General features: G+C 32.4%; 1 protein-coding gene across 1 annotated transcript in view; it reads right to left on the bottom strand.

The window, feature by feature from the left end:
• The window catches only part of LOC133201052 (ATP-dependent RNA helicase SUV3 homolog, mitochondrial-like), a 99754-nt gene that overhangs the window by 59163 nt on the left and 23060 nt on the right, over positions 1–17531 (bottom strand). The window contains exon 3 of the mRNA XM_061336853.1: positions 14152–14259. Coding sequence (XP_061192837.1) covers positions 14152–14259 — 108 coding nt within the window. The remainder of the gene's footprint in view (positions 1–14151; positions 14260–17531) is intronic.

Genomic DNA, 17531 nt, shown 5'->3' with positions numbered 1-17531 from the left:
ACTATGTATTTATTTTGTTTTCATAATATCCAAGAGCACAGAAGAAGCTTTTTAAAGAAATAATGCATTATCACTATATATTCAACAGAGCCCCACCCTAACACCAGAACCCCTGACCCTTGGGCCACGAAATTCACAATTTTGGAAGAGGCACTCTTTCTCATCATAACTATGTACTTAGTTCATCGGCTTAGTACCCAGGAGCAGAGGAGAAGATTTTTGAATAATTAATGCATTTTCACTATATAATCATTAGATACCTGCCCTAACACCAGAACCCCTGACCCAGGGGCCATGAAATTCACAATTTTAGAAGAGACACCTTTCCTCATCATAACTATGCATATTGTTTGTTTCCTAAATACCGAAGAGCAGAGGAGAAGATTTTTTAAGAATAATGCTTTTCACTACATATTCAACAGAGCCCCACCCTAGCACCAGAACCCCTGACCCTGGGGCCATAAATTTCACAATTTAGGTAGAGGGCTCAGTGCTTATTACATTCATGCCAACAGTTTGCCTGCTTGATGCCCAGGAGTAAAGAAGAAGATTTTTAAAGATTGCATTAATTCTGATGGTTTTAGCCCCACCCCTCAGGCCCCAGGGGGGTAGGGGTCATGAATTTCACAATTTTTACTCCCCTTCACATATAGATGCTATGTGCCAAATTTGGTTGAAATTGGTTCAGTGGTTCCAGAGAAGAAGCTGAAAATGTTCAAATGTTAACGCACGACGGACGACGCACGACGCACGCCGACGGACGAAAACAGATAGCAATAGGTCACCTGAGTAAACTCAGGTGACCTAAAAAAATGAAAAGTTTAACATTCTTGCAAACATTAACAAATTATGAAAAAGATTGATCCACTCCTCTGTTTCCCTAAACTGCGTGTCCAATTCATCGGTGACGTCATACACGATCTGTTAGTACAGCAAGATCATACTCGGTGAATACAGGGGCGGTATTATTATGTAAAAACAGGTCATAATCAGTATATGATGAAATATTTTGAGAAACGGGGAACACAAAAAATTATTTTTGCATGGCTGATGACGGAAATCTTATGTAGGTATATTTAGCTTACATGTGACGTCATAGATGGTTTTTCCCGTACTCGAGAAATGTAAACATGACAAGTTTTTGTCCTGCTTATGTCGTCTTTAACGATGTCCTGTGCAATATTGAGGTCAGCTTCACCATTCGAAATTTTTACAGTTAATCAATAATTAGAAGGACTTGCATTTCAACGTAAATTTAAAAATATTGAATGATAGAATTTTAAACTCTATTCAAACTCTAAAATATTTTAAAACATACATGTTCACTTACATATTTTTATATATGCTTTAAAAATCCCATTATGGACAGAGTAAAGAGCCCGGAAACGTGGAGAATTAAAACTCCACTTTGATACTGTAGGGCATAGTATTTGTCAATCAATATCTCTAAAATAAGGTAAGAAACCTAATGATATAACTGCTTTAAGATATGTGGGACATACTTAATCAGAAATATACAAAATATAAAAAAAATTGAATGACAAGTATTTTTTCAGCTAAAGGTCCTTCTTCCCCTTAAGTGCTGTACAATCTTGATGATCGTCAGATCATATAAAAAGTCCGTAATTTACAAAAGTCTCCAGAGTTGCCAGAGTCCTGAAAACTTCGGACTAATGTCCTTTGATCGTCTGGGTAGATGGTATGCACATGTCAGGCATGACCTCGTCGTCCTCGCTGTCGTCGCAGTCTACTGATATTGAATCAATGTATTTTTCTTTCACTAGTTTAAATATATCATTTTCGGTTATATTGCTATTTACTGACTCAAAGATGAATTTTTATTCAAACAATTACGAGTACATCTACTCGATGAACTTTATTCAAACAATTTATTATAAATACACCTACCTGAAACAACAAAGAAACCTCGTTAGAAAAATACCCATTACAGAGAAGCTATGAAGTCAACAAACCGTGACTAATCCACAGTCAATGCTCTGAAAATGTGTGAAACCACGTGTCAGAATACGTTATAAGAGGTGTAATTATGTAACGGGACCAAATTTCTAATACTTTATAAGCGATACTACGTTATATACAAATACGTTGTAAGCAGTGTTTTTTTCAATGAAATATATAGATACGTTGCCGGGACTATGGAATGGCTACTTTACATCCGGAGATACTTTATAACCGAGTACGTTATAAAATAAGTTTACTGTATATATATATATATATATATATATATATATATATATATATATATATATATATATAGATATAGATATATAGATAGATAGATAGATAGATATAGGAAGGGTATTCGGAAATTATTGAGAGTCCAGGCTGGGGTAATGCTAAATGTAATGGAAATGATGCAATGGATTACTTAAACTCAAAGTATATATAATGCTAGTAATGTGTAATACCAAAAAAATTGCATTACATTTAATAGTAATGTATTACATTACTTTCTCAAATCCAGAGTAATTCTGGCATTACATAGCATTACAAAGCATTAATTTGTATATATACCTATTTGAAAAAAAAGAATATCCCATATCAAAAAATAATACATAAAAGTATATTTTTTATATATTTTTAATAGAATCATTTTCGTATTGTTTAAACTTAATACACAAAAAAATATATTATTTTTGTATCACCAAAAAATAGGTAGATTATTTTTGTATTAAATTCTGACTTTGATTTTTTACAGGGTATTATTTTTGTATTTTTTGGGACTTAAATTATTTTCAGTATATCATTTTTGTATTTTTGTGGACTTAGTTTTTTCAAGTGTATTTTTTTCTGTATTAAAATTGAACTTAGTAATTTTACAGAAAATTACATACAGTTAATCTGTATTATTTTTGTATTAAATTTGGACTTAATAATTTTTCAAAAAATACTATACCGTCAGTATGTATTTTTTTAATATTTATTTTGGACTTAGTGTTTTCTTTTACTGAAATTTGTATTTCTTTGAACTTAGGAAAATTTACAGAATGTCCTTGCAATAAGTCTGTTGGAATTAATATTTTTTCTCAGATTTTATTAATTAAGACCACTGCTATAAAAGGTTGCTTTTATACTATTTACATTTAATTGCTATTTAGAACAGAAAACTTCAGTAGTTTAAATTTAACTAAACAATTTCATTTTTAAAACATATGTCTTTACTAGGTGTGAAATTGTCATTTGGAAAGGGATAGATATGTCTAAGGGGACACCTGTTCTGTACATGATACTTGTAAACACGTGGTAAATTTTGAAGTTTCAGAGTTTCAGACTTTCTTTTTGTGTTGAAAATTTTACAGCGTGTTTACAACCGAGTGTTTACAACTATCGCCAACAGCACAGGTGGCCACCTGCAGGCTAACAATAGATGAGTACATGTTATACTACTCAAATATGATTTACCCCTGAAAACACATCCCAACAAAAAAAACAAAACAAAAAAAAAAACAACAACAACATGGAGAGTTCCACTAATTACATGTACAGTACCTACAATGTTTTCTTGACTATACAACTCAATTTAGTATACAATATATTTAATTCAGTACATATTACAATTACATGGAATAGAACTATTTAATTATCCGCTTTTAAAAAAAAAAAATTAAATAAGAAATTATTATGAAAGAATTTCATAAAATAATATAGAAAATGTTGTGAAATTGGTGTAAAGGATAGTTGTTAAACATTATTTCAATCTCTGGTACCGTACGTATGAGTTAAGTTGTCCGTCAAAAAGGCTATATCTTATGTATCTCCTGCTCGTTTTGATCATTATATTTGAACTTTATGGTCTACTTCACAGGTCAACTTGAATATAAAAATGGCTGCTCTCAGCGGAAATGATGACCGGAAATAACGATGTTTCGTAATCGGTAAATTCCGTAAGGAATAAAAGAATGATTCTGATGATTAAATTGAACATCGTTTTTTTCTAACATAATTTTAGGTTTGTTCAATTGATTCAAGATATTTAAAACCATGTAAATATGTTTTCTCTAACTGTTCCCATCTCAACATCGGTAATTTCCGTATATATGACACAATATGATTGGTCAGATTTTAAAAATCTTCCGTACCGTTCTCTGATTGGTTTACAATATTTCACCCATGCCATTTTGAAAATTCTTCCCAGGACGTGTTGAGAAAGCTGGAGGTGATTTTGAATAAACTCTCACTTGCTCGCGAATAAAATGGATCGAAAAACAGAAGTTCAGCATAATCATGGTACACAGGATCATATATATGAACCAAGGAAAGCGAATACATGAGGAGACTGATTGCAACAAAGTAAACACTCCTCTACCTTTTCCATACAAAAGAAACAGCAAAGCAGAGAGAAGATTGAAACATTTGGTAAAAGTACAAAGAAAACAGGATAAGTTAAAACTTGTGAAAAAGATCAAGACTATTGAAGAGCAGATTATATGTAAAAAGAAAGATCAAGACTACAATTGGTAGCTGAATCAGTAGCCTGGCCACATTAATTACTTTTTAATTAGCTATTTGTACATTTAAGGTAATCTGACTGAGTTACTAAAATTGTTATTTAACAAATACTTCAAATAAATAAAAGATTTTTGAATAACAATCAATAGATGTTGTTAAGAACCTCAATCTCCAACCCCTTTTCTTCAAATAATTTTTTTTTGCCCATGATCATTTTTGTACTTTTTAAAACTCTGTTTTGTATTATTTTAAGCATTTCAATGTATTTTTTGTCTATCATTCTTGTACTTTTTTGATATTTTGAAATACAATCCTTCATGCTGATAAAAATACAAAAACAATACATATTAATACAAAATTAATACATTCTATATTTTTTTCATACTTTTCTATGTACTGTATTATTTTCATATTTTATATCTTTTTTGTACTTTTAATTGTTCCAGATGAAAAAATACAAAAATAATATATGTGATACAAAATTAATATATTCTATATTTTTTTTGTATCTTAATTCTTAAAGGTGAAAAAATACAAAAATAATATATGCTACTACAAAATTAATACATTCTGTATTTTTTCTATACTTTTCTATGGACTGTATTATTTTTATACTTTGGAGAGGAAAATAGAGAAATAATACAAAAGTACAAAAACAATACGTTTTTACAGGTCATGTGTATTATTTCTGTATTATTTCGAAAAAATAAAGTATATTAAAAATATATTTTTCTGTGTTTGGCTTTTAAAAAGTCTATTATTTTTTACCTAAATTGGAACCAAGATTTAGAGGGTTCCAAATTTGGTCATTAAAAAATACTTTTTTGGTATTATTTTAGTATTTTTTTTCTTGTATTATTTTTGTATTCATTTTCGATATGGGAATAAAAATGGACATGGCAACTTTTGTTTAGATTAAATAATTTTTTTAATGATAGAAATGAATGAAAAAAATTATTTAAATAAACTCTCTGTATCTATTTAAATACACTTTATATTCTGTTCAGAGTAAAGTTAGCATATACATGTATTTAATTTTCATATTTATTTTAGGTAACATTTAATTCCAAAGAATATTTTTTAAAAATTCCTTTAAAAAATAATTCTGGTACATGTGTATGAGATACACTAATTAATGTACACTGCAAACAAACTGATAATTGCCACCTTTTGAATAGAGTGTCATCAAAACACACAATGACCCTAGGGTTAGGTAACAATTAAAACAAAGTATTGTTTTGAGAAGCGCCCCCAAACCAGTCCCTTTCCCCTGACTGTGTTTATGAAACATTAATTGAGCTGGTCTTGTTTGTGCTGACCATGACAAATCCATTGTAATACCAAAAGGAATAGAAGACAGACATTCTACTTTTAGCAGAGCAAAATGTACATTCTGTCCAACCCTTTTTACAAGTTTGTCTATGCATTATATTTTTTTTCATAATTTAAGGTACGAGATCCAAACGATCTATTTCCAATTAATTTAGATAGTTTTGGGGAGGGGTCAAAGTCCCCAAAAGTTAAACTGGCGCTTTATAACATCAATATTTACACAAAAAGTGCATAATATATTGTATACTTTTATCTTAATGGCAATTGAAAAGCTTGAACTTCCCATGAATAATTAAATAGTTGCAAATGTTTTGTATTTCTATTTTTGAAAATGCCCAGAAGTAATGGTAATGCATTAATTTACTTAAGTAATGGTAATGTAATGCATTACTTTAGGAAATAAGAGTAATGGTAATGGTAATTTAATGCCCAAATTCTTGAAGTAATGGTAATGTAAAGCATTACTTTACAATGTAATTTGCCCCAAGCCTGCAAATTGAGACATTATTTTACTTTTACTCAATAAGGAAAGAGATACATTCATGAAAATTTGCCAACATTTTATCAAGATCAAGTAAAACAAATGTGCAAAATTTCTAATTAATAGGATAATTAGATAAGTCCCAGTGATATTATAAACTTGCATATGTCTATTGACCTGGAGCAGCATCATTTCAACATCACGTCAGCCATAGATTTTTTTCTCATGTTGCAATGATTGGGAAGCGTTAATTCTTCTTTCTCTGTGGTAGCTCAGTCGGTAGAGCGCTCGCTCCGTGATCGGAAAGTTGTGTGTTGGAAACACAGCTGTGACTGACCTAAGTCGATAAAAAATAGGTAGCAACTGTTCCTTCGCCAAGTGCTCAGCACTTTGAAGTGAAAGTTGCGGGTCTTTTGGATGAGACGTACTTACGTACTGGGCGTTGGCACGTTAAAGAACCCTCACTGCTCAATGGCCCTGAGTGCCGAGTAAAGGTCTAAAGAACAAGGTTCATTTAGGGCCTTTTTCGGCCCTGTGAATTTCAGAAAAGCTGAAACTGCTTGGTTTTGGTTGACAATGCATTAAATATCATTTAGACCTTTGATGACTGCGTATTTATCAAAAATGACATAATTTTCTGGCTAGCCAATTCATTATGAAGTCATGAAATGCATCATTTTCCTCATACCCTGAAAAATTCTACAAAACAGCCAATTTTTAAACCTATTTTTCAATATTTAATATAGAGCGCAACCTCTGATCTAAAACTTGCAAATATTAAATGATAGAACTATTTCTGAGGATTATAAAACATGTTTTATTTTTTAGATCAGAGGGTCTCTTCTGTGAAAGTACTCAAATATACTTGTTTTCCTTAAAATTCGAGAACATTGCAATTCCATGAAGCTGTTTTCCAAGACATTGGCTTTAAGGAGAAAATTTTTAATAGGAAATGAAAGCACTAAGTCTCTACTTTATCTTGATGTTTAAAATGGAACATAAAGTGTTGGTCAATAAATTGGTATATCTACAGGGCCATTTTATGCATAAGGTGAACCTAGCTCTTTGAAGCCCTTCATACAATCAATCAATCCATCTTTCTCTGTCACCACATATAACATTCAAGAAATCAAACTCACCCTTTTCTTAAACGGTTTTCAAGAAAAAGAAAAAAAATCTGTGTTGTTGTTACCATAACGTAAAAATATATGAAGTGTCAAATACAGGTTGACATAGCATCACACAGTGCCAATTGTTTTTACTCTGGTTGAATTATTTGTCAGAAAAAAACCCTTAGACACATTTTTTTTGTGCATTGTTATTGTTTTAGCAGTCCATTAGTCTGGATAAGAGTTCTCCACAGTGCTACACAAAATTATAGGTATGATCCCTGTGCTGCCTTGACGTCAAAATTCATTTTGTCGTTAAAATCAGATTTCTGTACTGTGCTTAAACTTTTTAATGGTCTTCGTATTTCTGATTGAAATTCTATCAAACTTGCACAAAATGAAGTCAAAATAAAATTTAAAAGCTATAAACATAACTTGATTTATTTTCTCCCTTTCTATAGATTAACCTGGAGTATAAATGTAGGAGTTACATATTTTCAACATCTGATTCAATGATTGCTCCGAGTACCCCTACCATTAACACATTAATATAGTATTGAAAAGAAGAAATAAAATATTTGAAAAACATTTCCTGCTTTCATAAATTCTTGGTGTTTATCAAATGTAGATGCCAAAGGCATTCATTAGAAGAATAAACACAATGTCTCATAATTTCTGAACAGCCCTCATATATATTGAAAAAATACAACTTCTCAATGAGAAATGTCCACAACCCCACAACCCCCTTTTTTTTTTTTACACACAACACATGATAAATAGGTATTTTGCATTTGGATAACTTTTTAGTGGGTATGAACCATCCCCTCCTTTTGGAAAATTTCCTGGAACTTGAAAATGTATATACAGATCTAAATACATGTATTTAATTGCATGTCTTAAGTTGGCAAATCACAAGTCTACTATTTACAAATGAGCACTGACATAACTAACATTTTATACTTGTCAAGTTATGTTGGATATATAGTTAAAATTAACAAATTGTGATTGAAGAATTTAGACAATTATAATTGAAACTAGAAAGTCTGTCTGTTATTGCAAGCTATAGCTTATGTCACCCCAAACTGATCTCTAAGCTGAAGGATATAGGCTCAAAGAATCAAAGAATTGTGCATTCATAAAGCCCCCCCCCCCCCCAACACACACACAATGGAAACACATTAATGCTTGCTTGCATGTCGTCAAACCCAACTTTAAGGAAGTGAAAGTAGAACTTACAGTTTGTTTGTTATACAAGGTAGTATTTGGAAGGAAAAAAGTTTTTGAGTGATGTGATTTGTGCATAATAAAATTACCGATTTTTTCTTTTTGATATCCTATTGATTAGTAGAAATAGGTGTACTATAAATGCATGTAAATAAAAATACGATAAATTCTACATACAAATCAGAAGAATGCATTGCAGCACAATATTGAACATTATATAATTTGATAAAGGCCAGCATTTTTTTATTTTTAGGTTTACAAACCTGCCGCTCAAGTTTTGAATTTTCAGGAAAAAAAAATAAATAAAATTGAGAAAAATGGAATTTTTTCTTTCTGATGTCAAATTTGAGTCGGGATCAAGATTTCAAATTTATGAAATCGTACTACTGGTTTAAGATAACATGGCAGATAAATAAAGATAGATCTGCATAGTCCATAGCAGCATCATAGCTTGGTTTAGTGTTAAATTTATCGATAAGAGTATCATTCAAAATGTTTCACTCTTAAGAGGTGAAGATGTAAATCTATGTGCATTATTGATTCCCTTGTTTGAGATTCAACTGGACAAAAAAGATGACAAACCAGATAAACGTTTGGTGATTAATCTGAGCATATTTGAATTTGTGACAGCTTTCTGTTGTTATAAGAGAATCGTGTGTGCACCAACAGCGTACCCCTGGAGGTAAAATGAACTTGATGGCTACTTGGCCCATATTATTGAAATTAACATCTGGCCCACCAAGTTCTTCGAATACCATAAGCTGTTCTCAGCTAAATGTGCTATCACTCTAAAACAAAAACAGATTTTAATTGACTTGTCAAAGGGAGATGATGAATTGCTAAAACGAGTTGTTGCCGGGGCAGATGTGAATTCATGTGATGTTTGTAATTCTACAGCTTATGTCACTTCAATGTGTTTGGAGAATGTAAGCAAGAATACAGATGATGTTAAGCAAGGAGGAAAGAAAATGTACCAGAGAAAAGATAAATATGATCGACAAATTTTGTACCATGAGGGCGTGCCAATTTGTAGTAAGTAAACTTCAATTACACATGATGTGCTTTACCCTATTGCAGAAGAACACGTGTATTCTTCCTGCATGTCCCCTAAGCATGGGAAAAGCAAATGCTCAAAATCAAATGCAGATAAAATGACAACCAATGTTAAAGCCAAGAAAACACCAGTTGAACCTAAAATGTGACTAGACAGTAAATTTAAAACCAATATGAAGGCAACAACTCCTATAAATATAGAAAGATTACAAATGGAACTAACGAACCATCCCGATAAAAACTTTGTCAAGTACTTAACAGATGGACTTCAAAGTGGTTTCGATATATTTATGGGAGATGATGTTAACATTGATCAATCTTTTGAATGTAGAAACTAAAAACTGCTAGAGAGGACCCACAAACAGTGGAACAATTAATTGATGCTGAAGTTAAAAAGGGACATTTAGTGGGTCCATTAGACACCTTGCCCTTTTCAAAATACAGGGTAAGTCCAATAGGAATTGCTACAGGAAAATACTCAAGAAAGAAAAGATTAATTCTTGATCTTTCTTCACCACACGAAAACAACGAGATAGACAGTGTCAACGATTTAATAGACAAAGACAAGTGTCTTAGATATGTAAAAGTGGATGATGCTATTAAAAAGATTCAAGATTTAGGAAGAAATGCTATTTTTTGCAAAACAGACATAAGTGATACTTTTAAACTGATACCTGTGGCACCAAATTTATGGCATTTATTATGTATCAAGTGGAAAAACCAATAATACTACCTTGTTCGTTTACCATTTGGAAGTCTCAGTTCTCCAAGAATTTTTGATTGTTTATCGCAAACTATATGTTGGATAGCCAAAAACAATTATGGTATTGAAAATATGTTTCATTTATTAGATGATTTTCTCACTATTGATAAATCAGATATGATTGGAGAAAGAACCATGGCATTGCTTTGTACCCTTTTCAAGCATCTAAATATTCCTCTGTCTATGAAGAAAACAGAAGGACCTACCCAATGCTTGTAGTATTACCCATACCAAAATAAGTTATGACTAAGTTATAACTTTTCTGTAACTTTTTTGTACCTCAAGAAAAAGTTACTTTTTAGTTATAACTTTTCTGTACCTAAAATGGACTTAGCCATTTTTAGATGTAACTAAAATATAACTTTTCTGGACTTTGTCATTTTACTGTATAACTTTTTTGTACCTTTTGAACTTAGCCATTTTCTGGTGTAACTAAAAGATAACTTTTCTGGACTTTGTCATTTTACTGTATAACTTTTTTGTACCTTTTTGGACTTAGCCATTTTCAGATGTAACTAAAACATAACTTTTCAGGACTTCGTCATTTTCCTGTGTAACTTTTTTGTACCTAATTTGGACTTAGTCATTTTGCAGAATGGCTATTTAGTTAAATTGAATATTTGGGGGGGGGGGGTTGTTTTTTTTTTTTACCATACACCTAAATTAATTTTTTTTTATATAACTGTTGAAATTTAATCATAAAAAATAATAAATAAGCATAATTATATTAGTATAGTAATACAGTTTTACATACCTGTACTATCTACAGAGGATATGAATAAAAAGGTGGGGATGATTAAGGGCTAACATAAAGGTACCACAGTGACTGTTTATATGCAGAATTTTCTTTATCTAAAAATTATTCATATAATGAATTGCATTATATACTGCTATTAATATTACTTATGCAGACATTTATTTTTCTATTTTGTTGTGAGCTGAGATTTTTTTTTTTTCTAAGAAAAAAGGGGGGCTTTTTAGACATCTTTACTATACCAATGTTTTTCTCATCCGTTGCAGTCCACAGCCACATCCACTGTTAAGTTCAACAGAAGAGATGTGAAATTGAGACTTGTAGTAAATTACATCTGAAGTTGGGAATAAATCTCTCTCTAAATCTTTCTCTCTCTCATTAATAAATATTATTGTTTAATCAATATTTGCTTTGTACGTACTAGTTTCATCTCAAGTTGGGAAAATCTCTCTCTCTCTCTCTCTCTCTCTCTCTCTCTCTCTCAGAAAATACGTATTATTTAGACTTCATGTTTGTTTTGTAAATTATATGCATGTACATCTTAAGGTGGAATAATTTCCCTAATTCTGGAGAAATATAAATGTTCAAGAGATATAAACAGTGGTCAAATGTTATAATCTCATGAAGTCATTTAATATTTTGCAAAGATTTTCCTTCGTGTGCAAAACAGTGTTAATTTCCCCATTGTTTTCTCGTGACACAGGTGTTTGTACTAGGTGACCTTTTTGGCCTTTGTGTATTACGTAATGGTACAATTTTAGAAAGGTTGTTTGAAATCTAAAGTAAGTCAGTCGTAATAAGGGTGGCTAGAAAGATAAACAACAACATACAGTGTGTGTATGTTCATTTATTAACAGATATTACGATGTTGGGAATAAAGACTGCCAGTTATATTAAGATTTTAGCAGAAGACTAGTACATGTGGATTTTATTATTTGCCTGATTAAATAACCCAGTTTTACTAGTTAATTTCATAAATAAATAAAATATTAAATTCAAAATGGCGGCAACGACACAAATATGGCGGCCGCGACGTCCGTTTTGTCCGTTTTGTTGGAACTCTGTTTCAAAATTTTAACACCAACTGGCTTTTTAGCTCACCTGAGCCGAAGGCTCAAGTGAGCTTTTCTGATCGAAATTTGTCCGTTGTCTGTCGTTGTCGTTGGCGTTGTCGTAAACTTTTCAAATTTTCATCTTCTTCTCCAGAACTACTGGGCCAATTTCAACCAAACTTGCCACAAAGCATCCATGGGTGAAGGGGATTCAAGTTTGTTCAAATGAAGGGCCACGCCCTCTTTCAAGGGGAGATAACAGAGAATTTGTGAAAAAATAATAGCATCTTTTAAAAATCTTCTTCTCAAGAACCACAGGGCCAGGAAAGATGAAACTCATGTAGAAGCATCCTCAGGTAGTGTAGATTCAAGTTTGTTCAAATCATGACCCCCGGGCTAGGGTGGGGCCACAATGGAGGATCAAAGTGTTACATAGAAATATATAGGAAAAACCTTTAAAAATCTTCTTCTCAAGAACAGCAAAGCCATGATGAGTCATATTTATATGGAAGCATCCTCAGATAGTGTAGATTTAAGTTTGTTCAAATCATGACCCCCGGGGGTAGGGCGGGGCCACAATGGAGGATCAAAGTTTTACTTAGAAATATAAAGGAAAAATCTTTAAAAATCTTCTTCTCAAGAACATCAGAGCCATGATGAGTAATATTTATACGGAAGCATCCTCAGGTAGTGTAGATTCAAATTTGTTCAAATCATGACCCCCGGGGGTAGGGCGGGGCCACAATGGAGGATCAAAGTTTAACATTGAAATATTTAGGAAAAATCTTTAAAAAAATCTTCTTCTCAGGAACAGGAAAGCCCTGATTGGTCATATTTATATGGAAGCATCATCAGGTAAATGCACTTGGACACTCCCACCAACCTCCCTTGAAAAAAAAACTTTCATGTTTGTTGTTTGTCATGCTCAAATGACATATTTTAATCCAAGCAGGAAAAAAAATATCCACTCCTCCCAGTGGTGTAGCGCCTTTTATGCAGCAATGCAAATAAATACATAGATTTTTAAAAAAAATAATAATAAAAAATTCCAGAAGTTCAATAATAGATCAAATGTAAATAGGTTATAAAATTAAAAAAAAAATTCTAGCTCTATTTTATCCCTACATGTAAATCATAATATTTTCAGCTTTTATATAAGATATTTGATGCAGTGTGTTTCATATCATGTAATGGTTTTAGAATTTCAAGAACAAATTGAATTTCAAGGACATATTTCATAATACCGTATATACTCGCCTATAAGTCGTTTTTTTGGGAGTTAACTTTTGGTCCAAAACTCTATGTCCGACTTATAGGCGAGTCATCAAAAGCTTGGTATTTTTCTGGACGACGAAATGTAGTATTTTTTACATAACTTCAACGATTACAGTTGAGAAATGTCTGGACGTATAGATTCATATTTTTCCCCTGATCAGTACATGAACTTGCAGTCATGTTTCCGCCTATCAGTACTCTCAGTACTTTGATTTTCCCTTTGCTTGAACTATGATGCAAGTATAATTTTAAATTGATAACCACCATTTAGTTTTATTTGTCTTTAAAGATGCTATAGGAAGCAACAATTGCACTCCTTAAAACATCATACTTTTATTCAAACAGAACTTTTTGTGAAAACTGTGAAATAAAGCAAATGCTATATAAAAAAAAAAACATACTTTCGAAGACGTAAATGTCTTCTTCACTGATAAAGAGATAAGCAGACAGACGACACCTTACCTTCACATTAGCTCTTCCAGTCTTCAACCAGTAGAGCTAAAACTGCACAAAGTGAAACAATAGCTTATATATATATATATATATATATCTATATCTATATCTATATATATACACACACACACACACACACACACACAACGTGTGTTCAAGTTCAGCTATACGTGGCTTACACCTACCTCTGTTAATAATGTCGTATAAAACCACATGCAACTGGGCAGGAAGCTGATTTAAATTACTTGTCAGAAATTCAATAAAACGCTCCATTGCTTTGGATAAGAAAGGTTCTGTCAAAAACAAAACAAACATCTTTGAAATAGTGTTCAAAGAGCCCAAGGGCCTTAAAGGTCATCTGGGTACAATACAACCCTGTAGGATCCATAGAATAGTAATATATTAATTATATATTAAACAAAATATACTGATAGATGAAGATATGCTATCCCAAAAACAAGAGAAAATGAGTGATCAGGGATCAACAAAACAGTTAAGTCTGGTCAATCTAAAACAACTAATAAACTAGATCCATTTACAAGTGCTGGTCCATGTGTGCCAGTGCAATCTTCACTCTCATTTGTTCCTATCACCAAACTAAACAAAACAATACAAGATTTTTCCTACTTATTCCAATGAAAAAATTTCATTTTCCATTGTGGCCCCACCCTACCCCTGGGGATCATGATTTTAACAAACTTGAATCTACACTACCTGAAGATGTTTCCATATAAGTTTCATCTTTCTTGGCCCACTGGTTCTTGAGAAAATTTTTCCTATGTATTCCCATGTAAAACTTTGATCATCAATTGTGGCCCCGCCCTACCCCTGCAGGTCATGATTTGAATCTACACTACCTCAGGATGTTTCCACATAAGTTTCATCTTTCTTGGCCCAGTGGTTAAGGAGAAGAAGAGTTTTAAAGATTTTTTTCTTTGTATTATGTAAAACTTTGATCCTCCATTGTGGTCCCATCCTATCCCTGGGGTTTATGATTTCAACAATTTTAAATCTACACTACCTGAGGACTTTCCATATAAGTTTCATCTTACCTAGTCCAGTGGTTCTTGAGAAGAAGATTTTTAAAAGATACCATTAATTTTTCACTTATTCTTAATTATCTCCCCTTGGAAGAAGGCTTGGCCCTTCATTTGAACAAACTTGAATCTGAATTGATAACTGAAGATTTTCTATCGAAACATCTTGCAAAACATTCGGTGAACCATGCTAATAAAACTTAAGAGGAGCTACTTATTAGTTCATTTCTTTTGCTAAGTCGACTCTCCAAATTAAAATCATTTCCTGGTAATAGTTACATTTGGAAATTAATAAAATACTTTAAACCTTTTGAATTTGACAACCTACTGTATGAAGTGCAGCCTTTAAGCAATACTGTGTACTTTTGGCATACTGATTGTTCATATATTTTGATTGCCACTACTGTAAACAATGTAATGCCCCTGAAATATCTCGATATTTAGAGCTTCTTTGACTGTCGCAAAAGAGCAGCAGCAAATTAGATAATTGTGAGTTTATCGCAATACTAAGTATTTACTATGATGTGGTTGATTTATATATCAATTGTTTATAATTGACTTTGTCTTGACAGGAAAATTACCCATTACAAGACTGTCTCCAATCAACCAATCACATCATAAGGGTTGTCCCTAGGAATTGAAATAGCAGGGGGCATTAAAACAAGAGGCCCAGGGGCCACATCACTCACCTGAGCACTGTGGCCAGGAAAAAAGGAAAAATCAGTTTAGTATTGAAAAGCTTAAATGCATAAATGGTCCCAACCTACCCCTAAAAGGGGGGGGGGGGGTATGACTTGAACAAAATTAAATCTACACTGCTTACATAATTTTTTGACTAACGGTGACTTTTTTCTCTACAAGTTTGAACTTTCATTGTGGCCCCACCCTACCCCTGGAGGTCATGATTTGAACAAATTTGAATCTACACTATCTGAGGATGCTTCCATATAAATATTACAAACCGTGGCTTTGCTGTTCTTGAGATTTTTAAAGGTTTTTCTTATATATTCCTATATAAAACTTTGAACGTTCATTGTGGCCCCACCCTACCCCCGGTGGTCATGATTTGAACAAACTTGAATCTACACCACCTGAGGATGCTTCCAATATAAATACAGTGGTTCCCGTTTTATCGAATAGTCAAGTTGTCAGCCTTGTTTTATCCGAATAGCCGAAAATTAGAATAGCCGATTGCTTCATACCGAGTCCAAAGATAGATGCATAGAGCTACATGTATTGATAATACATCGTAGCAAATTTCCAGCTTGCACATTCGTTTTCTTTTGACATGTTTACTTAATGACTTTACTAAAAATAATTTATTTCACTTACTTATGAATTTAATATGAAATTTTTTTTCAAATAAATTGACGTATAGAATATATTCTTTGATAGTTATTGCCATCTTTCTTCAGCACATGTTTACATTCCTTCTTCGATGGTCGCCATTTTGGAAACGGAAGTAGACTAAATGCTTGACTAATAACCGTAAACTATTTTTCCCTGGATAGATTGTAAATTAAAAATAAACAAAAATATTAAATATATGTAATTGTTTCGTTTTTATTTGTTTCTTTAATACGGTTACGTATTTTATACTGTGTGTGAGTTTACCAGTCTCGTTCTTGTCTGCTGAAGAGAGATTTTGAGAGCCATGTGGAGAAAGATGGTATGAATTTTGAGACGTATTTTTATAGAACGGGCCATTTATTATTTTTACCATAAATTTTGCACTGAAAAGTGAATAAATATTAAGCCAATTGACCAAGTTAAACGATTGAATAGGCTTATTTCATTATCCAAGTAAATTGTCATACACAAGCTAATCAGTTTAATAAATAAATTTCACGCCAAAAAAATTGCAGATAATTGTCATAATTAACAAGTGCATCTTTGAACCCAAGCTGATCACCACAACTGTAATCAAAACATATCTATTTACTATGCCCACTATTGACACAGGTAAGGTGCCTGTGTGCGTCCAGCCGTAACTAATCCCCTCATTGTCGTACTCAAGCCAGTCAAGGTAATTGGTGTCAAACTGTGTAAACAAAGGCTTCACATACGAAGTTGGAGGTGTGAACAAGGTGCTGATTATCAAAAAACACTATGATGGTCTAAATTTTTGTATCGGATAAAACGAAATTCCAATATTTTCTCATCAGAATATCAGGTGAAATTATTAATAAATATATAAGAAATGGTTTTGTGCTCTGATATTATATTGAAATAGCCGAAATATTCGTTAAACCGCTATCCGATAAAATGGAAGCCACTGTATGACCAATCATAGCTTTGCTGTTCTTGAGAAGAAGATTTTTCCTATATATTCCTATGTAAAACTTTGATCGTCCATTGTGGCCCCACCCTACCCCTGGGGGTCATGACTTGAATAAACTTGAATCTATACCACCTCAGGATGCTTCCAAATAAATATGACAAATCATAGCTTTACTGTTCTTGAGAAGAAGATTTTTGAAGATTTTTCCTATATACTCCATGAAAACTTTGATTGTCCATTGTGGCCC

The sequence above is a fragment of the Saccostrea echinata genome, unplaced genomic scaffold (genome assembly GCF_033153115.1).
Source record: "Saccostrea echinata isolate AGI-Se365-2 ecotype Australia unplaced genomic scaffold, CSIRO_AGI_Sech_v1 ptg000042l, whole genome shotgun sequence".
Taxonomy (NCBI): Eukaryota; Metazoa; Mollusca; class Bivalvia; order Ostreida; family Ostreidae; genus Saccostrea; species Saccostrea echinata.
This window is presented reverse-complemented; position numbering and strand designations above follow the sequence as displayed.